The sequence below is a fragment of the Phoxinus phoxinus genome (assembly GCF_949152265.1).
Source record: "Phoxinus phoxinus genome assembly, chromosome: 14".
NCBI classification, from domain to species: domain Eukaryota; kingdom Metazoa; phylum Chordata; class Actinopteri; order Cypriniformes; family Leuciscidae; genus Phoxinus; species Phoxinus phoxinus.
This window is the reverse complement of record NC_136889.1, coordinates 27,609,164-27,632,134: the sequence shown is the minus strand read 5'-3', so window position 1 is coordinate 27,632,134 and position 22,971 is coordinate 27,609,164. Positions and strand designations below refer to the sequence as shown.

The following is a 22,971-nucleotide window of genomic DNA, read 5'->3' as shown; positions in this document are numbered from 1 at the left end:
TATAAGAGAATCTTGAAAATATGTCGCCTTTCTAGTAGTCCTACATGTGATAGAAAATTTAAAATGTTGCCTTTATCAATGCTGCATCTTCAAAGATGGCCTGTGCATGCATTTTTGTCCGTGGTACACCCTATCATTTCATTGAAATTAGTTAAATAAATGTTAAACTGTTAGCAAATTAAGCTATAGGATAATTATGCAACAATAATTTCAAGTGTCTTTCAAATAATTTCACGTTTTCAAGTGTCTCGGGTTACAATTTTTTTATTAATTCAAAATAGTTTCACTTTCCATGTGGACACGGGCTGATCCAGTCTTCGTTGTTGTGGTTTATTTTCCTCTGATTCCTCATCTGATTCCGGCTCAAACGTTTTATCCATAGACAGTATTTATCATTGCAAGAGCCATCGCTTCGCATGCATCACCCGCTATTAAACAGTTGCGCCGAATCCGCAAATCCGCAAATGTTCTGACTGGGGGCGTTAATAATTGATGCATAGGCACTGACGTTAGCCAATCATAGCAGTGGGCGTTAACACTGAACTCTTAAAGGGGAAACACCCCCAAAACAGACTGTTTGAATCAGAGGATGAGAAACAGGGTGGGAAAAGGTCATAAATCACTACATTTTAAAGGTTTTTTGTAAAAAAAACTATAGTAATACTATAATTGCACATAAGGGAACATAATAATAAAATAAAAAAAACCATGTCATGACCCCTTTAATACACAGCTAGCCGTGGATTATCCCTTACATAAACAACCTTATAATGTGTTGTATCATCTCATGAATAATCGTAACAACATTAATAATACTTATTTGTGGTTATAACTATTAAGAATGATGATTTATAACACACAATAAATATAATTTTATCCACTTAAGATATAATGGATTACATATCACATAGTTTCACATCTTTTACTTTCCAGAGTCTCATTTATTGTCATTGTTTACTGCTTAAAGGACAAGTTCGGTATTTTACACTTAAAGCCCTGTTTTCAGATCGTTTCTGATGAAATAGAACGGTTAAGATTAAAATTTGGACACATGCTGCTGTCCCGAGAATTTTCATTTTCTTCCGTGGGAAAGTGGGAAGGAGGTAGGGAAGATTCTATCTGCAAAATTGCAAGTGTGCAACACAATCTTCCTCGTTTCTGAGGAGATTCTCATCCAGGTGGATGCTGCACATTGGTTTATTTTTCTGAATAAAATGGTTGTTTTTATTAATATTCAATCATCAGAGACAATGCCAGACAGCGACCAAGGCAGCTCTGGCATAATGGCAATAACACTTCTACAAATGACATGCCTGTAGCAATCTACTGAGCTCTCTTTTGCGTCTTATAAATGAGGTTATCATTTACTGTAAGGCTATCCAAGGGGGAAAACTGGATGCTGCGTTAATTGTTAAATATTTTCAACACGTTAACAGAAAAAAATATATATGAATGCACCTGTTGTGAAATGCTTAAGTCAGTAATTTGATTCCTACATGATTTTAATTGACAGCCTTAAATGGAAACAATCATACCTGTAATTTAACTGACCCTGAACAAAACTAATCAAATGCACAATCACATCCCGCTCATGTGTTACCTGCCAGCCTTTCCCAGGGCTGAGACAGGTCCCAGACAGAAAGAAAAAGAGAGGTAGCATGAGACGAGAAAACAAGATCGACAGTGAGTGTGAAGAGAGAGTAGACAGTGGCTTGAGGGCATTATGCATTAAAGCGAACTAACACCAGGGGAAAGGCAGGTGAACGCGCCGGGGATGCGGAAGATGGTCTCTGTCCTTCTGGCACCCGACACCGGGAGAAGGACAGTTGGAGAAAGCTCCGGAGGTGGTGCTCGGAGAGGCTGCCAAACAACTTGACAGTTAACAGCTATCTGCCTGCGCTTTGGGGACCTGAGAAAGTGGGAAGGAGGTAGGGAAGATTCTATCTGCAAAATTGCAAGTGTGCAACACAATCTTCCTCGTTTCTACAACATGGAGGAACAGCAAGAGCACCTGGAGTGCACCACACAGACTAAAAGGAATAGGCCCAAAAATACATATTCTGTTGTCATTTACAGCATACATGCTGCCTTTGGGAAAGGGGATCTTAACATTCAAACAGAGTATTCACAGTTCTGCTCACCCTAATCTGCATTTCTGTCATGAGACTGCCTGCCTTCACTGCCACCATATATTTCAGATTCAATAACTCCTTATTAGCAGGCCCAAATAAGATGTGTGGAAATTTTACGCCTTATTTAGACTTATTTTGGGTGGAATTCTTCAAAATGAACTGAAATAGCTCTTAAAAAAAGAGTTCTGCCAAAACTGATAATCCTGTCATTACTTTATTATTTATTATAACATGCATTTATAAAAGTTATCATAAATCATAACGCTTTACTAACAGCATTTTACCCAAAAGTTTGGCTGAGGAGATTCTGGGTCCATCATTTTTTTAATAAATGATCTCACAAATTAAATCTCTGATCTGATGCAATGGCATTCCCACCTCTGTAAGTGTTTCTTAAGTGTCACACTTTTTTATGAAATATTTCTCCATGTATCAATCTATTGTGTTTTTCCTCAAGGTATGAGATTCATTAGACTGCAGTATTCTCATATTCATTTCTTTCCCCTAATAAGGGCATTACTAATTGGGTTTACTGGTGTGTGATGAACAATGGCAGATAAAAGATTGGCTTTATATAAAGGAAAGAGTAAGCAAATAAGGACAATGCATTAATTAAAAGAAAATACAACAACGGAGAGAAACAGACTCCATCATTTCATTGTCATAATGACACATTCTAATTAAAGCTTCAATGGAGAGAGTGAGACACATATTCAGACCTTAGAATAGAAAGTGCTGTTGTTCCCGCAAAGCAAAGGCAAGAACAAACAGTAAACAAAGACATCATCACATTAAGATCTAAGCTTGTGGACAGTTAGATGGACAACACTAATGCTTGAAGGAGAAATCCAAACTCTACACTGTAAAAACCGAGCATATTGTAGACTTGGAATTAACTTTTATCCCCGTTGTTTAATTCACGGGACCAGACACCGGTTATTTGCCAATAGATCTTTATTAATAAATATCAAGACATAGGAGAAAACGAGAATTACTGGAGAGATGTTCTCATACCCAGCGTTCTCTGTTACTCTGGACACACCGGTTGGGTTTTATATGCTGCTTGACCAAAGAAATTACGGTAACACTTTACAATAAGGTCCGTTAGTTAACATTAGTTAACTACATTAGTTAACATGAACTAATAATGAACTGCACTTATGCAGCATTTATTAATCTTTGTTCATGTTAATTTCAACATTTACTAATACTTTATTAAAATCTTGTTAACATTAGTTCATGCACTGTGAACTAACATGAACAAACAATGAACAGCTGTATTTATATTAACTAACGTTAACAAAGATGAACAAATACAGTAACAAATGTATTGATAATGGTTAGTTAATGTTAGTTAATACATTAACTAACGAACCTTATTGTAAAGTGTTACCGAAATTACATTACCAGAAAAAACATGTTGTTAATGTTTAAAAATGAATGTATACCTCGCGCTTGCACTCGGCACAATCCTCTTTCTTCTCATTCCTCATATAGAATGTTGTACTACAGTCGGCATACCATACACCCTTTGCATCAGTGGAACAAATGTTGCATTGCACACACTCCTGTATGGCCAAATAAAGCTCATCCCATGTTTCTCCTCTGCATGTGTGTACAGACACACCCTGACTTCACAAAATACAATATATAAATGATTATGAATACTAATAAAGAAGAAGAATACTAAAAATAACATTAACCAATACAATTTTAGTCGTCAATATGCAGTTATAACATCTAAAGAGCTCATTTCAAACATCAAAGATCCACTTATAATGAGTGTTGGGGAAAGTTACTTTTGAAAGTAATGCATTACAATATTGCATTACTTCCTAAAAAATTACGTTACCTGATTTGTTACCTGGAAAGTAATGTATTAAAGTGTTACGTTACTTTTGTGTTACATTTTCTTGCTTGCTTGTTAAATTAATAAATAAAAACCCATTTACACCAAAAGTTAAATAAATAAGCTTCAGACTGAAATAAATATAAATTCAAGCCTGTACAGTAGAGAAACAAACTTTTCAGCTGTGCTGCCATTCTGGATTGCAGAAAAACAGGATTCAGGAGAAGAAAGTTCAACACTATTACTTCAACAATTAAAAAATATATATATAATAACACGTGCTTTTTATCTTGTCATTTTTGCTTATTAGTATGTTTGAGTTGGATTATCGAAAGTTAGCAGCAAATACAGGTGAAACTCGAAACATTAGAATATTGTGCAAAAGTTAATTTATTTCAGTAATTCAACTTAAAAGATTAAACTAATACTGTATATTATATAGACTCTCATCACATGCAAAGTGAGACATTTCAAGCCTTTATTTGTTATAAGTGTAATGATTATGGCTTACAGCTTATGAAAACCCCAAATTCAAAATTAGAGTGTTGTGAAAAGGTTTTCATAAGCTGTAAGCCATAATCATCAAAATTATAACAATAAAGGCTTGAAATATCTCACTTTGCATGTAATGTCTATATCATATTTTAGTTTCACCTTTTAAGTTGAATTACTGAAATAAATTAACTTTTGCACGATATTAAACATGTTCGAGTTTCACCTGTATGTTGGGAAATAAAGTGAGATTAAATACATAGAGTATATTTGTGTAATGTATCATTTAATTTTTGAAGGTTTGTGTAATATTCTGAATTTGCATTTCCCTGCTTTTATTAATTTTGAGTAATACTGAATCTGTTTTCAGTGAGATGAGTAAAGTCATGCTCACGTTTAGTCTAGAACTACAATAACCATCATGTTCACACAACGCGCACAACACCTTTGCAACTTACTCACAAATGTCTTATTGAAAAAGTTAACGTTTTACTTGACCCGTTGCTCAAAAAAAGTACTCTGATTACATCACTTGTAGTGCACCGCCCCCAACTAGTTAGCACCAAATATTGTCATTGTCATTTTTCAATACCATTTCCATTTCTACTTACAGCCGTAAAAAATAAACAGACCATTGCTTTATTACTAATGTATATTTAGTTGTTATATTGTTTTTTTTAACTGATGCATTCTTCAATAAGAGCACCTTTCCAAAGTTTGCATTGTGATAGACTCATAATCCATGCTGAAATGTCCCAAACCTTCTGTTATTTATATTTTATCTTATCTTATCTTATCTTATCTTATCTTATCTTATCTTATCTTATCTTATCTTCTAACATTGGGATTCTGAGTATATGCAGATTGGCAGGTGCTACAAACTAAACTATTATCTCACAGATCTACACTTTAAAAGTAAACTTTTTAAACCGTCACTAGTGATGGATAAATTACATTTCACTTTTAAATTCAAGTCAGAAGAAGAAATGCAATGACATGCTATCAATAATATAATCAATACTTCAGAATTAGGTGCTCCTCAACCACTGCATAGAGAGAGACGTGAAGCATATATTTTGAACACGTTGATCATGCTCTCTGATGACCTTTCACAGCAAAAATCAAACTCCCATGTGTCACTCAGTTTCCCAATAAACAGGAAAAACCTAATGTACGACATGAAAGTCAGTAATTTGCACGACATGAAAGTGAAATCCTGAAGCATTGTGGGATGTTGAGACCATCACAAAGCAATGTAATACATTGGCAAGCAAGCTTTTAAAATGTTTTGGGTATTCATGTGGAGCAAAGACAAAAGGTGGAAGTCAGAGTTCATCTACACTGTGCAATAGGCTGCCATTAAAATAATTACAATTAAAATATTCAACAATCCATGAACTGCACTTTTACTCAACCATAATCATCATATAAAAAGGGCCGCTGGGAGTGGAAATGATTTCAGGGAGGTGCATAGCACATTAGGGAAGGTGCATTGTCATTGTCGCATGCCCTGATTTTCGAAATACAAACTCACATTCTTTTTAAAAGAGCATTTACATAGCAAGTTTCGCCAATCTGCCCTATTTCATTGGGGAATATTGCCCCGTATTCACTGAGAAAGGTTAATAGTATTACGGAAGAGAAACACAACATATAACTCAATACCACTTAAGAGTTTTTTTTTTTTTTTTGACTAATTAAAGGAAAGTTGTACGCCTGTGAATCATTTAACAAATGCTCTTTCACTAACACATGTATTTATACTCCAGTACTGATGCCAAAGTTTCAAGTGGCGGTATTGCTAAGAACCTCATGAAAAGGCTACACAAGCCCATTGTCCTTCCTGTATTGATGTATTTCCAACTGAAATGGGAATTTGTAACAAGACATATTGAAGCTTCCTTTTTTACAACATCCTATGGCCTTGCATTTTCTTCTTATCTGTGATTAAATATGTTCTACTTGTTATCACTACTCAGGGCACATTCTTGAGAGCATTTTGGATACGTCCCTGAGTGCAAGGTAAGTCATCAATATTTTGTATTCAATTTCCTGGAAGAGAAAGACTTTATTTATGAGTCACATTTAGGAGTACACTAGTATAATGATAGCCTCAAATCTAATAGGCATGGACTAAAAGCCACAAAACCCCTCCTATTTGAATTCAATGGAGTATTTAATATCAACATCTCAAATATGTAAAAAATGCAGTGTGTCCTTTTAACGTGTCAGAGTTCCCTCAACCTCTTCTTCTTAGAATGAGCAGGAAATATCCGTATCTGGTCATCCGGGTCAACATTTAATGGGTGTTACAGTATTGATGAGTTCTTACTTTAATTCTTAAGTTACAAAGGAGCTGCTCATCATTAGCCATTGTCTTGTTAAACCTAATTCCATCCAAGAGTTCTTAGATAATTCAGATATTCTGCCCAACTTCACAGTCCACATAAAAGACAAATATCCATGGTCACTCACTTAAGACGAAAGCTAATCTAATTACTACAGCTTTAAATGACAAAGCATTCAAAACTATCTGACAATCCTAAAAAGAACAAGAAGCTTTTTTAGCCTAAAGAAGTACGAGGTTTATGCAAAACCTAAGGACATCTCTAGGTCATTTTTCACTGCAAATATAAAGAAATATGTATATATATATATATATATATATATATATATATATATATATATATATATATATATACATTTAAATAATTAAATCATTTTTAAATAAATGATTGAGATTGTTTGCACTTTCATGGCAATTAAGCATTTTTCAAAATACCTCCTTATATCATTTTGATGATAGAAATTCTCATTTGTATTAATGTAAAGTTAAAATAATAATATTTAAATTTTAGAATTAACAATGATAATAACACATTAATGACAATTCAGGGAGAAATGTCTGTGAATGTCATACTGCAAAAAATATGTCATCAGCAGCACTACAAGTTATTTTATTTTGAAATGTGACCTGGAGATGTTTTCATGACACTCAAGCTTAAAGGCAATCTGAAAGTGATCACTGACCCCGTCAGCGCTTCACTTGTTTCCCAAACCCTCCCTCAAGGGAACGTACACCTACAAGGTGAGACTTGCCTTTATATTCAATGGCAAAACCAGTCATCCCCAGGGAGGCATCACTGCGGAAGGCCAGGAAAAGGTTGTTCCCACTGCTCTCGATGCGCTCAGGAACCTGGTTTCCCTGCAGACTGATGATCAGTGGTCCGTTGGAGTCTTCACCCTCGTAGATATGGAGGAAGTCATAGCTGGGCTCCATGTTAAAACTGCACAACAAATGAAGAAGGAGCAAGGAGTTGCTAGATATTTTATTCAGTTGTAAGGCATTATATATACGAGTCCAACCAATGTACTAAATTTAAAGCCATTAGAATTATTACATTTTAGAGTATAAATTTCACCCTTCCAAATCCAACCATATGTTGAGTTTTGGATGTTGGTTTTCTGCATTGAAAGGTCATGTAGAGGTGTCCCAACCAGGGGTGCATTTCCCAAAAGCATCGTTAGCCAACTATGGTCGCAAGTTCTGTCGTCATCAGCAGTTCAACGAGTCCGTGTTTCCCGAAACCATCGTTCCAACGAACATTCGCAAAGTTGTGTGGTTGGAACAACAGCTCTGAACCTGTGCTTAGAATCATAGTTTTCTGTTTGCATGACATGTTGACTCAATTAATTCTTATCTTGAACAAGATAAGCAAGCTGACATTCAGTACAATCGGTATCTTTTATTTAGAATACATACAAATGTGATTTATGTCTTTTAGTTGACTTTTAGTCAAGAGATTTAAAGCGTCTTTTTTTTTGTTCGAATGTGCGAATGTGCTCTAGATTGAATCTGGAAATAAAGCAAAATAACTGAGAAAAATTAGAAATAGCCCTCAGATGCCATGTCCGTAATTTATAGCAAAACATCTAGCATTAATTTGATCAGATTCATTAAAAGTAATTATTACTCCATCATGTGTGTGACATCATTAACCAACGTGGTTGCAATTTGCGACAATACGGTTTCGGGTAACAGCCGTGACAAAAACTACTTGATTTCTTCAACGATGCATCGTACATCGTTGTACGGGAAACACACCCCTGGACGCTCAACATGCTTATCAACATTTCTGTAAAACTAAATAGAGTTGGACAAAACACTGATTATTCACAATATCTTAGCTTTAATGTGCTTAATTTAACCATTTAGATTCCCATTTAGAGCTAGACTAGATTAGACTAGACAGTCTCTGATATTTGTCATGTATTAACATGTTTTAGTAATTTATTATGTTATCTACTGATATGTTAAAGTATAAACATATTTTTTGATAAATGCTTTTAATAAACAAGTATGTTAATCCAGGAAACTGTTGAAGTACATCCAGTGACCAGTACATCCTTGCTTAACCTGCTTTACTAGAAAGCCCACTAGTTTCCAGAAGGAAATCCTTCATTGTAGTTGGTCTGTTTTGTAATTGTAATGAAAGTCCATTAAGTCATGATGATTTTAGCAGAGTGAAACACAAGCCATCATAATCATTAGAAATATTAAGTATGTGACTGAGTTGATGATTGTGCTTGTGGATTTGTGTGTGAAGGCTTAGATACAAGACACTTTGAATTCATAACATGCTTCAACACTGATGTATTTCCACCCCTAAGTACAAAAAAAGAAACGAAATGTACTAAAGCACTAAAAAGACAACCATTAGCTTCTTAGAAATTCTGTTTCAGGTCTTCGTCTTGCAAACCTGCTCCATGCAGTGTGGCTCCATTTTGAAGACTTGAGGGTAAATTAGAGTATTCTGGGAAACTACGCATCCCACTATGATCCATAAAAGAATAGCTATTTAATTAAACATAATGAAACATCTATGAATTAAAACGAACCTCTGATTGGTGGCTCTGATTATTAATGTAATCTGGCAATGATATACTGACCACATCTGTCTAGAAATGCCTCATATGAACTTGGCACAGTCCTTGGCCATTGAGTGTTTGTCATGAACTAAAAAAAATATATATTTTTAATGTTTACTTACCAATAAGAACCTATACTACAAGCTTTGGAATTTGAACATGTCTGTTTTTAAATGTTAAAAGTCATTGTAATGTATACAATTTATACATTTTAACCACTTGGGCGAATTGGCAGACGTTCCCTTGGGCATTATGTGTCGTGGTAGCGCGTCAAAGTATTCTTAGGTATAAATATGCAGCTATAATGCACATAGTATAGGTGATTTTGAATTAATATTTCCTGTCGATATACAATGGTTACATACTGTTAAAACTAATGTTGTGTTGTGGCTTGATTCGGTTGTGTTGTTGTGTTGAGTTGAGTTGAGGCTTGATTCGGTTGTGTTGTGGCTTGATTCGGTTGTGTTGTTGTGTTGAGTTGAGTTGTGACTTGCTTTTGTTGTGTTGTGACTTGATTTCGTTGTATTGTGACTTGATTTTGTTGTGTTGTGGGTTGTTTCCGTTGTGTTGTGACTTTATTTCGTTGTATTGTGACTTGATTTTGTTGTGTTGTGGGTTGTTTCCGTTGTGTTGTGGCTTGATTTCGTCGTGTTGTGACTTGATTTCGTTGTGTTGTGGCTTGATTCCGTTGTGTTGTTGTGTTGAGTTGAGTTGTTGTGACTTGATTTTGTTGTGTTGTGGGTTGTTTCCGTTGTGTTGTGGCTTGATTTCGTCGTGTTGTGACTTGATTTCGTTGTGTTGTGGCTTGATTCCGTTGTGTTGTTGTGTTGAGTTGAGTTGTTGTGACTTGATTTTGTTGTGTTGTGACTTGATTTTGTTGTATTGTGACTTGATGTTGTTGTGTTGTGGGTTGATTTCGTTGTGTTGTGGGTTATTTCTGTTGTGTTGTGGCTTGATTTCGTTGTGTTGTGGCTTGATTTTGTTGTGTTGTGGGTTGTTTCTGTTGTGTTGTGACTTGATTTCGTTGTGTTGTGGCTTGATTTTGTTGTGTTGTGGGTTGTTTCTGTTGTGTTGTGGCTTGATTTCGTTGTATTGTGACTTGATTTTGTTGTGTTGTGGGTTGTTTCTGTTGTGTTGTGACTTGATTTTGTTGTGTTGTGGCTTGATTCAGTGGTGTTGTGAACTTATGTTTGCTTTTTCAATTTAGTTGTGTTGTGCACTACTGGGCCATCGTAGTTGACAATTTATTCACTGGCTTAATTTACTTTAGCATAAACAGCAACACATGAGTTTGCAAAAAAGAAAGTTTGACTCAGACTGTACAAGAGTCTTTACATGTCAAAAATTGCAGATCACAGATTGTAATTTACATGTTATTGACATGTTGCGGCATTGGATCCATATCTTTCTGTAAATGTCTGTTTGCAAATCCTGTCAAATTGCCACTGGTTTATCAAATAATCCAGTGAAATGGAATAAAGAAAACTCTCTTCTGAGATATAGTTGAAAATAAATGTCAAGGAAAAAGTTATTTTTAGTCTAGAGATCAAAGAGGTGAACATGAGGTGATCAGGAAAAAGTAGGCGCTGATCTGTGTCAGAGAGTCTTGCGCTAACATATTCATGCAGAACAATATAAGTCGTTTGACTAGCTTGGTTTGATAAAAGCCGTTTTTGGACTGAAGGATGTTTTGAGTCTTGAAACATACAGTATGTTTTCATAGTATAATGCACTCTTATATATATAAAGGTCAAAGGAACATACAGTACCGGGCACGTTAGTATTTTCACACAAAAAAAAAAGGTTTTAAGAAGTTATTTATATCATTTGCTGTACTGTGTCAGTAGGAAATATCAGTTTTCATTAGATTAATTGTAATAATCCAGTGAGATTTTTGTATGCACAATGAGTCTGACATCAGCCGGGTTCCACATGGAGATCTGATCTCACCATCATCGAGTCTGTCTGGGATTGCATGAAGAAACTTAAAAAAAACAGAGACAGACTAAATCCAGAAGACCGCGGCAAAGTCTCCAAGACGAGTGAATAAACTTACTTGCAAAGCTACCTGAACAACTATGTGTAAGTGTACCGAGGACAAAAGCTGTTTTAAATGCACAGGGTCACACCAAATACAAAAATAGTTAATAGAAGTTATTTGATAAATAAAATCTATTTATGACACAATTTGTTAATGTATCCTCGCATTACAGCATTGCTTAAAATGCCTAAAACTTTTCACAGTACTGTAATTTTGCAGGTAAGTTTCTTCGGGCGTCTTGGAGACTTTGCCGCAGTTCTTCTGGATTAGTTCCGTCTTAGTTTTTTTCAGTTTCTTTATGTAATCCCAGACAGACTCGATGATGGTGAGATCGGATCGTAATGTGGAGCCCCGGCTGATGTCAGACTCATTGTGCATACAAAAATCTCACTGGATTATTACAATTAATGGCAAAAGGAATGTTTGGAAATGTAAATTGATATTTCCTACTGACACACTACAGCAATATATATAAATAACTGTACTAAAACCTTTGTGTGTGTGTGTGTGTTTGTGTGTGTGTGTGTGTGTGTGTGTGTGTGTGTGTGTGTGCGTGTGTGTGCGTGTGTGTGTGTGTGTGTGTGTGTGTGTGTGTGTGTGTGTGTGTGTGTGTGTGTGTGTGTGTGTGTGTGTGTGTGTAAATACTAATGTGCCTAAGACTTCTGCACAGTACTGTATGTCCCCATTACACATGTTGGCTCAATTCAAATACACTTAACAACAATAAAACAATTCAGTCGGTTGGTACATAACCCTGTAAAATATGTTAAACCCCTTTAGGTGGCATGAGAGTCAGAGGTGCCCAGCGCACATTACCTTTTGAAGATTAAAGCGATGACAAAGTCAGGGTTGACTTTTATCCGCCAGTCACACTCTTTTCCTGCTGGGTAGGGTTGAGGATAGTTGGGTGATAGAATTACCCCAGCAGGCCCTGTCACATTGCCCCCGCAGGTAGCTGTCATAACAAGGAGAGTGAGGTTGAGAGATTATTTAATGCGATCCTTCAACACAGTAATAATAAACAATGTTAAAGCAGTCTGATTACAGGATGATTACTCTGAGCTCATTATCAGTTAATACAGCAGGACAACTACATGCCACAACATTAAATAATAATAATAACCAATAAATGTAACTAAGATTAATTGTAAAGGAGCTCAGGCAGGACTTCATTACCAAACCATCTAAGAGATTTCTAGATATGTCTTGTTTGGAGAACAAGTATTAATGTACTGACAATATTGACTGAACACACAAGCCAAAAACAAAAACTTGATGCTTGGCACTGATCGATACTTTTAGAATAGGACCAGCCAAATTTTTTTGCTTGCATTGGTTGTGGAAATATTTTTACCCAGAAGCACAAAAACAAAACACAATGAACCAGATCAATGAGCTCTGAGATCACAACAATAAAAAAAAATGTATAGAACAAAAACTGAAACTAAGATTGTAATAAAATACATATAAATTGAAATATATATATATTTATAAATATAAAAATATATAAACTGAAATAAAGACTGTATAAGTTATGGGCCCTATCATAATCCAGGTGCAATGCAGCGACAGGCGGGACGTTTTGCTAGTTTCAGCCCGACACAGTTATCATTTTCACGCCCTTGCGCCATGTTGTTTAAATGCATTTGCGCCCAAGGGCATGCTGGTCTGAAAACAAGGTGTAATCAGGCGCATTGTTATTTTGAGGAAACTGAAATAGACTGCGCCATTGAGCAACTGAAACCTGGTCTAAAGTCAATGGCGCAGTATTTGTTTTTTGTTATTTAAAGGGTGCATTAGTGATATGCGCCAATAGGCAGGTGCACAACGCACATACACTCTGCTTATTACACACATAGGGATCACAGCAGCACACAAACATGCCAACTATTAAAAAAATAAAAGGATTACAATGTAAAAGATTATTATTGTGTGCATAAAGATATGGTGGAATCCAGCTTGTCCCGTAGATCCGTTTCCTCTCTGGAGTCTTTCCACTTGCAAAATCCGCCATGTAAATAGCGAATCTGCTATGGCGCGACTCCAACTGGCTTTTAAAGGGAATGGGAGATGAGATTCTGATTGGTTTATTTCAAGTTACGCTCAAAACACACCCATTACTCATTAAGAGAATAGAGACAACCCGTTTAGACCATGCACCGCGCGCATAATTTTTCCCATTGTTAAACTAGCAAAAGTGTATTCAGACACACATAAGTGCACTTGCCCCGTGTCCTTTAGACCGTGCACTTAGATCATTAAAATAGGGCCCTATGTCTTTTATGATGGAATGAACTATGTCCCATGAAGCATTGCAAAAGACTGAAAAAATGTCAATACACTATAAAACTACTGACAGAAGTTAATGGCCATTGTATAAAATATGATGGATTATCAGTTTATGAAAAAATAGTAAAATATATACAAATATGAAAATGTATGGGAGTGAGCAGATCATTGTAGATTCATATTCTAATTCCTGCTTGTAAACACTCTTTTCGTGTTTCGATTGGTGGATTTCACTTTAGAATTATGGGTAATGGTGCATTACACTGGGAGTTCAGCAATTAAACTGTTCTTTTCTCTCTCTTAATGAAGGTACAAAAGCATATATCATCCCGAAACAATCTCAGAGCTCACGCTAGGTCTGTCTTGAATGGTTTAAACATTATCATTAAAAATCAATTTCTATCTTCAAAGAAGATGAATGCGATTTTTACTTCCTGAACCTGGCAATTGTGTGCGATATGACCTTGTAGAATTTCATGGAAATATTAAAGCATGACATCAAAAAAAGTCAATAGGGACACTGGAGAAAAAAAGAGCCATTCTTGAAAATGCTTAGAAGGTGCAGAGCATACTGCCGGACTGAAAAAAAAGAAAGAATAAGAAGCAGAAAAATACTGGAGGTCTGAGAGAAGGTCATAGTAATAATATAAAAGCAACTGTGTAATGCAGTGAGTGAGACAGTTATACTTTACCCTATAAAGCTGAGCTAACATGCATATTTCTTAAATAACTACAAGAAGACCACTCGATGCAGACATTAACTCTAAAAACAGTTTGATGGTGCCATGACTTTATGATTGGTAGTGGACAAACGAGTAGAGTTACAAAACAGTACAGTGTTGTTACAATAGTAGAGTGATGGTTCTCGATTGTAATATTCACTGACTTCCGCAATTCAGTACTGTCAGGTTAGATGGGAACTGTCAGTGGACAGACATTTCCCAGTTTCTCCAGAGATGTTTAATTGGGTTCAAATCCAGGCTCTGAGTCGCCCCTAAGCCACTCTTGCTGTTGGGATGGTATTGTGCAGGTGATGAGAAGTGATTTATCTATTTATCTATCTATCTATCTATCTATCTATCTATATATATATATGTATATATGTATATATATACTCAGAGCGCCTGGATTTGAACCCAATTATATGTATATATATATGCATGTGCGTTCATAATTACAGGTGAAAACCGAAAAATTTTAATATCGTGCAAAGGTTCATTTATTTCAGCACTTCAACTTAAAAGGTGAAACTAATATATAATATAGACTCATTACATGCAAATTGAGATATTTCAAGCCTATATTTGTTATAATTTTGATGATTATGGCTTATGAAAAGGGTTCATAAGGCGTTCCCTTGTGCTATTTTGCAATTTGAGAAAACAATTAGTTATTATGGTTAATGTGGTTTGTAATTGGTAAAATGTGCTTGTAAAAAAATGATAAGATAATCAACTTGCATTATAATTATGCACACATTGTACATATACATACATATATAAAATGTATGGTGTTACCATTGTCAAAAATGGCAGTAGTTTTGAAAAAAAATGGCAATGATACAATATGATACAAATAAAACCAGACTATACTATCACCAGTAATAATATTGTTTTTCTGTAATTAATCACTCTGAACTCTAAATTAGCATATTGCATTGACAGACATAATTTCTATTCATATTTTACTTTTAAAATAAAAGAGTGTTCGATAGCACATCAGTTTTGACTGTGGTGTGGAAGGACACAATGGAGTCGGATCTCACCGATGCAGGTGGGTGGGTCCGGCTGCCAGAAAAACCGGCTGTTGAGCTGAACACAAGTGATTTCAGACACTCCTTGAATCTTGTACCCAGGGTCACACTGAAAGGAAATGGTGTCGCCAGGCTCCCTGCTGTCTCCATAGCGTGTTCCATTTTGAGGGGTCCCTGGGTCGTTGCAGGTCGTGGCAACTGTAGCTGAAATAAAAAAGATTAATTTTGAATCAGCTGTGAATCAGTGAGACATTAGAGAGAGCAGAAAATCACTTATTCATGAGAAAACAGACCTCTGCTCTCGACTAAATATGCCAAGGTGCACAGCATCCCACTTATATGATGGAGTTAAATTCATGTTTATGGAGATTTCAATTTAATTATATTTCAGCAATCATATCATATTACTGTCAAAATGTCAAATAAAATATGCAATGATTTCTGCTCTTTGAACAAACAAATGCTCCAAAACCACTTAAAAATGCATAAATAGCCTACAAGTACAGAGGGATCTTAAGACATTAACAAGATAAAAAGGATGTGTTACAACAATAGCTTACTACTTACTGCATACTGCACAGACTACACTATGCAATACACTGCAGGCTATTTTATTTATTAGATGATAAACGTACAATTTTGAAAACACAATTATTCTATATTTTTGATTTATTAAAAAAGAGAAAGAATTGGTATGCTGATACAACGTTACACTGCACATTTTGGCAAACATAGAGTGGCAGCTTGTCAGGATGGCAAGGGAGGCACAGACTATCCAAGAATATGAGAAGTAAAATGGGAAATGGATGATTTAATGTTAATTAATTATTCATTTCATATCTACGAATGCGTATTGTTTGTAATTTTACCACTGTAACACCATCAAATATTACCAGAGCTGCTCTTGCCTGAACGTGCCGAATCTGCCGATATAATTACAATTGTTGGGAAAATGTGCTAAGGCAAGTCTGATAGGACAGATAAAAGGAAAGGGGGAAGCAAAAACCATAGCTCGAGAATTCTGCCTCCGTTGGTAAAAAAATGAATAAAAAAGCCAATCACCATTGAGTATTTCACTTTCAGAAGTTAGGTGTTGAGAAAAATACAATCGCAGAGGAGGCTAGCCTCACTTGATATATCAACCATCGTAGAGATGTAAATTATACGATCGTTTTTTGAACTGTTACCGCTGAAAATTAACCAACTACCTTAATTATGGAGAGTAGAGATATTAAATATTTAATCACCAACAAAATTGCCAGCAGCTACAAATAAAAAATGAAGGAAGACCACACGCCTAAGTTGGACGTAAACTACAGCAATCCGCTTCACTAAACGACCCTATTAACATGCTCTATTAAATACAGATATTTAAAAAGACAGAATGATGGATTTTTGCTTTAAGTGATTTAAATTATGTGTATTATCTTGCTGTATTTGTGCTCATCTAGGTATTCCAGTTACCATTCATAATGAACATTAGTGTACAGTGCACAGTATGCATACTGCAAATATAGTAAGATAAAGAGAAGCTGATACATACTAGAGAACTGGATGGAGAAACCGGACTTGCTAATGAAGTAATCGCTGTCAAACTGAAGCGTGAGGATGTTGAAAGTGCTGTGAGTGTCTTCGGGTAAAAGCGACCCACTCCACTCTTTCAGCAGAATGCCACTCTCCGCTGGTCCGTCCCAAACCTTCAGAATGTCATGGTCCACCTCTGTGTCAAAGACTATGAAGTGGAGGCTGGAAAGGTCAAATAGAGTGAGAATATTCAATTGTGTTGCATTTTCTTTCCAAGACATCCAAACACATTGCATCCATATTATAAGCAAACAAATGAATGAACAAATTAATTTATAATGCATAATTAAAGCTACAGTAGACTATGTAAAAAAATAAAACTGTGTGTGTCTTGCGGAAGAATGTTGTTTTGGTTGTGCTTCGGCTGTGATCCTTGAATGTGGCTCGAGGCACCAATATTGGACAACTTATCAGTGTGGATGGACAATTAAATACTTTTTTTTTCTTCTCGTCTTCCCTGGAGGTTTGCTATTTTTAATGATCATCTTCATCAAAGCTTTCAGCTTTGCACTACCCACAGACGGAGCTATGTTTCTCTGTGTATGGATATGACATGATCCGCCCCGAGAGCTCTCAAATATAAAACATTATTATAGGCTTATCAAAGTGTATTTTGGTAAAGATATGGTTTGGAAGATGTATTTTTTGGCATTCTCACAGCAATATAATTGTGTTATTTGTTATTCCTTTTTTATGTGGCTTTAATAAATAGCCTTGTTTTGCAGAAGGAAACGTTTCAGAGTTCTAAATATCTTGTGTTTCAAAAGACATTTGATTCCTCACAATATGAACTTTGTGATATGTTTGGATCATCTTTTGCGTCTTTTCAAATACAAATTGCTTGCTGAATGCAAACAAAACATATATATATATAAAAAAGAAAAGAAAAAGGCCTTCAGAATAAATGTATTCCTTTACTGAGCCACTGGGATTTATATTACTTACACTCAACACGACTGTAGCCTGACCTCCTTGAGTCAAGCGCAGCACTGCAGCTGGCATGTAAACACAGCACTGATCAACTTAAGTCACAACAATGACTGTCTCTGTGGGATGTGTGGGTGGACAACCATGAGTTCTGCTCTCCGCAAACACATTCAAATATCTCCACACCTCTCACAAGTGACATTTCATTCACTAGCAGCGCCCTTTTTGCTAACAGTGGGACCTAACTAATATTGGTATGGAAATAACAACTCAATAATAACAATAATATAAAAGGACTATGAATAAAGTGTTTAAATACATTGTTATTTATGAATAAATTGTTGATTATAAACTGCTTATATACACAGTAAATGTACTTCATAATTTAAAAAGAAAACAAAACAAGAGTGTCAGACTTAAAGTTGAAAAAGTCGTGACTAGAAAAAAAAACATGAAGTGTTCCTTTAACATGTGCAAATAAAATCTGAAGGTGGGTAAAACATCATTCTCTCCTCTCAGTGCAGTCTTTTGAAAATTGTGAACAACCATGTCATCATACTAATGCAACACCCCCGCAACGGTACGGAATTACGCAAACATGATTTCATCTAATGCGTCTTGAGCTAAGACGATAAAACACATACAGAGAGAACTTGCGGAGCAGTTACTGTGCAAATGTATGCTACGGAGAGAAGTCACAGAGGGGTTTCTGTCACCTGTGAGCGGGGAGCGAGAGATGGAGTAGAGTTGTAGCGGAGTGATTACAGATGCTTTGAGCGAGAAGGGGAAATTGCTGTTGCTCCACTCCACTCACATACTCCGAGTGCCAAAGTCAATTTTGACTGGCATTCGGTGCTTGGCGAGCAATCATTATAGACCCTGTATGTATAGAAATAGTTGAAACACCTGCAGCACGCTAATGAAATGACTCAAGCCTGATGGTGTGGATTACATCCCACTCTTACAATTCCTCCTGTTATCTACTCTTCGTAAGCCATCTTCTCTTTAAACGGATCAACTGAATTGGCTTACCTGAGTTTTGCTTCGTTTTTGAAGGCTTAACTGGCTTATCGCTTTTTGTGTCTCTATTCTTTTTGCCCTTTCACTAACCCTCCCCCTCTGTGTAACGGTAATGCACTTGTAGGAACAGATGCCAGCCAGTGGTAGGCCGCACAGCAGGGTGAAATGCAATCACCATGCTCCTTTATAGGTTGTATGGGAATTATATGGAAATTAACGGAGGGGAGGTAAAAACATAATGTGGTTTGCAACCACGGGTTTTCGTACCTGATTGTTTTGCCCGTGTCCGCCTCGATGGACCAGGTGCAGTGAAGGTTGTTGTCGTAAGGGGCTGGGTAACCAGGTGACAGAATCCTTCCAGATGTGGCGCCGCTAATGTGTCCTCCGCACTCGGCTACACACACACACACACACACACACACACACACACACACACACACACACACACACACACACACACACACACACACACACACACACACACACACACACACACACACACACACACAAGGAATTAAGGTCTTTAACTAGATTTGCGTTTCCAGAAAGAAATAGCAGTGCTTGTAAAGCCACAAAACAATAAATCAAGTTTTAGGTATGCTTACATTTTATGCTACTTTGTGTGTAATTAAATGTCACATCAGAGCTGCTTTGTCATTGTCATACAAATCAAACTACTACGATTGATTCATATGAGAACAATCACAATTCAGTATGCAAATAAATCTAAGATGAAGCCCAATCGGAAGTCTCTATGCAAAAAGTCCTATGACATCATAGCTGAAGGTTACATCTTAAATGTACTCATTGTAAGCAAAAGGAGATTTTAAAACTTTAACATCAGAGTATTATCCAAATGTGACCGTTTAAATTATGCTGCATTGAAATCTAATTATACTATTAGTATACTATGGGTATTTTTAGCCATTGCGTATACTATGTAGACAGCAGAGAAAATAGAAAATGGGTTTTATTATTTTGACTAATTCAAATAAATGCAAACAACGTTGACGAAAGGCAATATTCTCCACTTTAAAGGGCCACTGAAGTGCCTTGAAACGTGCAGCATTGTTCAATAAGTTGACGTACTTTCCACTGAAACAGAAGACAGGGTGAGACACATCGAACAGCTCCTGCCCTTTTTTTTTAAATAGCCAATAGCGTTTCATTTATATCAGCAGTTATAAAGCAATCTAATCTGTAACCGTTTCTCCTCCATATCGCTTTAAAATATAGAATTCTGTGGTTCGCATGCCATTAATGTGAAACCAGACTTCATTCGCCCCAATGGAAAGCATATTTATTCTGAATTCCCTATCCCCTGTATAGTGCACTGTGTGCCATTTACCATGTAAAAATGTGTGAACAAGTGACCAATTTTAGCTGCAGCTTCAGCGTCTATTTATAATGTGCAGGATATTTTAGATTCTAGAGAAAATCTAAAAATTGGACAGACAATCTGATGACAAGATGAAGTGCAGAGTGATGTCATCAAAATCATTTATCTATTCTGTTATTTTTTAATGCTTGTATCATCTAAATGCTAATGTTGACATTGTTTCGGAGCACAGTAGCTTATAGACAACAGTAAGGCTAACATATTCATACTAAAAGCCAAAAATCTTCAATTTTGATTTCATGGGCACTTTAAGTATACCGCGCTGCAGAGTAATCATGGGACATTTTCCTCATCCTAACCACAGTGGGAGAGCCTTTCTCCATCCCCCTCAGCACTTTATTTGCTCTTGGGTCTCTCGTGTAATCACTGAAGTTGAGTCTCTTAAGGAAGCTCTCTTCATCAGAATTACAGTACGAAGACTCTCGCATTCGGTTCACACTCCAGCCGGATGCACTGCTACACCTTATGGACATCCAGACTTCCAGGAAGTCATAGAGATCAACACCATAAACAACTCCATTTATTTGAGATAAAGAATGTGTAGATGTTTAATATATAATTTCATTGTGGATTTGTTCTGTGTAGTACTGTATGCAAAGTATTGCACTTCACTACTACAGTGAGTACTATACTATTCTCAACTACTATTCTGATCGTATGACATGGTCTTCCCTCACACAACTAATTCTGTGGTGGTATCATAGTTCAGTGATGGTGTCAAATGGAAATACCTGGGTATTGATATATAAATCCTCAATTAATGTACTACTTTATTTACAGGAGATTTCAAGGTCAAATGTTTGGACAGTTACTTTATTATTATACCTTCTTTATTATGACTATTTTCCACATTTAGTAGTCATCAAAATAACAACAACAACAAAAAGGGAAAAACTGTGTTATATTTGAGCTTCTTTATTATCTAGATTCCAGCCCTGTAAACTCTCACTCATTTAACTTTATGAGGTGTATTCTACGAGGCTTTTTAAACAGTATTGAGTGAGTTCACATGCATGCTGGACAATTGTTGACTGCTTTTTGTTATTATCCATTCCAACTCACCCATCTGCAAAAAAACATTTAGTTTTGTATTTATAGATAGGCACAATTTTTATTTGCATAAATATGCAGCCCTTTTTTGTTCATGAGAAACAAATTGTGTCCAAATGTTTGACTTGTAATGTGCTTTAAAGAACATAATTTAACACTTTCTATGAAGCCTGTATTTATAATGCATTATAAGGGTATTCTTAATGCATTATAATACACGCTTAATTCCTTACAAACAATCTTAATGAATATCGTAACAACATAATACTTAACTATTTGTGGTTTAACTATTAAGAATATGATGATTTATAACACAAAGTGAACATAATTGTATCAACTTAAGTTATATTGGATTATATATATCCCATAGTTTCATATTTTTTACTTTCCCAAGTCTCATATCTTGACATTGTTTACTTAAGATCTGCACCGTATCATAATAAAACATACATACTAAACATCTAAAGCGCTTTATAATGTGGTCATAATGGTCTTTGTCTGCTTTAAGTAAAGTAACAAAAGTTGAGTCTTCTTTTAAACAGCCGTAAGATATCATGAAGTGGTTATAAAACATGTCCCTTAAGTTGTGTGGAAAAGTACAAAGGAACATACATTCACAAGGCAAATCATGTTATATTCATAAAACTGCACATTGACAAGGCTTTAGCAAATTTAATAAGTAGGTAAGTATTATTACTGTTGTTACGATTATTCATGAGATGATACACCACATTATAAGGTTATTTATAAGGCATTATGCACGTATGATAATGAATTAGGAATACCCTTATAATGCATTATAAATTCAGGCTTCATCTGGTGTTATAATGAATTGTACTCTTAAAAGTTATAACCACAAATAGGTAAGTATTATAATGTATTGTAACTGTTGTGATTATTTATCAGACGATATAACATATTATAATATTGTTTATAAGGCATCATGCATGTACTATAATGCATTGAGAATACCCTTATAATGCATTATAAATACAGGCTTCATAGAAAGTGTTACCGAACATCATAGTTTTACCATGATATGGGTGATAGAACGATGTAATAAAGTGCCAATCGATAGAGGTTTTGCTATCATTTATATTGTGGTAAGTAAATATATCTGCACAAGGCAGTACAGCTTAAAGTTATTGATTTGTTAGAGTAATAAAGAAATTACTGGAGGAATGAGAAATTGAATGATACCTGCTTGATGTTAAAATGAGTTATTGAGCGCAATAAGCAGCGAAAAAGAACTCGATATGCTACTTGTGTCTTGCACACCCCCAAAACGTGCACACAGAAAACCGCCTGTCTTCGACTGAATGTCCAAATACACACAAAATGAGTATCCTAAAAATCTGAATAACTTCAATAGCTTTAATCAGTGTATGTTTAATTTACACAGTAAAGACCATGCAGTGTTTTATTTTTGATTATTTAATTTATCTTGTATTTCTTACTTGAATGCTACTGTTATATAGACCTACTGTACCTAAAACACTTTGTTTG

The 22,971-nt window shown here is 35.7% G+C and overlaps 1 protein-coding gene across 1 annotated transcript in view; it reads right to left on the bottom strand.

Moving 5' to 3' along the window:
* Positions 1-22,971, bottom strand: part of LOC307010858 (CUB and sushi domain-containing protein 1) — a 605,591-nt gene that overhangs the window by 140,722 nt on the left and 441,898 nt on the right. The window contains exons 25-29 of the mRNA XM_079635929.1: positions 19,284-19,410; positions 17,029-17,231; positions 15,498-15,689; positions 12,260-12,398; positions 7,573-7,760 (exon numbers count right to left, since the gene is read on the bottom strand). Of these exons, the coding sequence (XP_079492055.1) occupies positions 7,573-7,760; positions 12,260-12,398; positions 15,498-15,689; positions 17,029-17,231; positions 19,284-19,410 (849 nt within the window). The remainder of the gene's footprint in view (positions 1-7,572; positions 7,761-12,259; positions 12,399-15,497; positions 15,690-17,028; positions 17,232-19,283; positions 19,411-22,971) is intronic.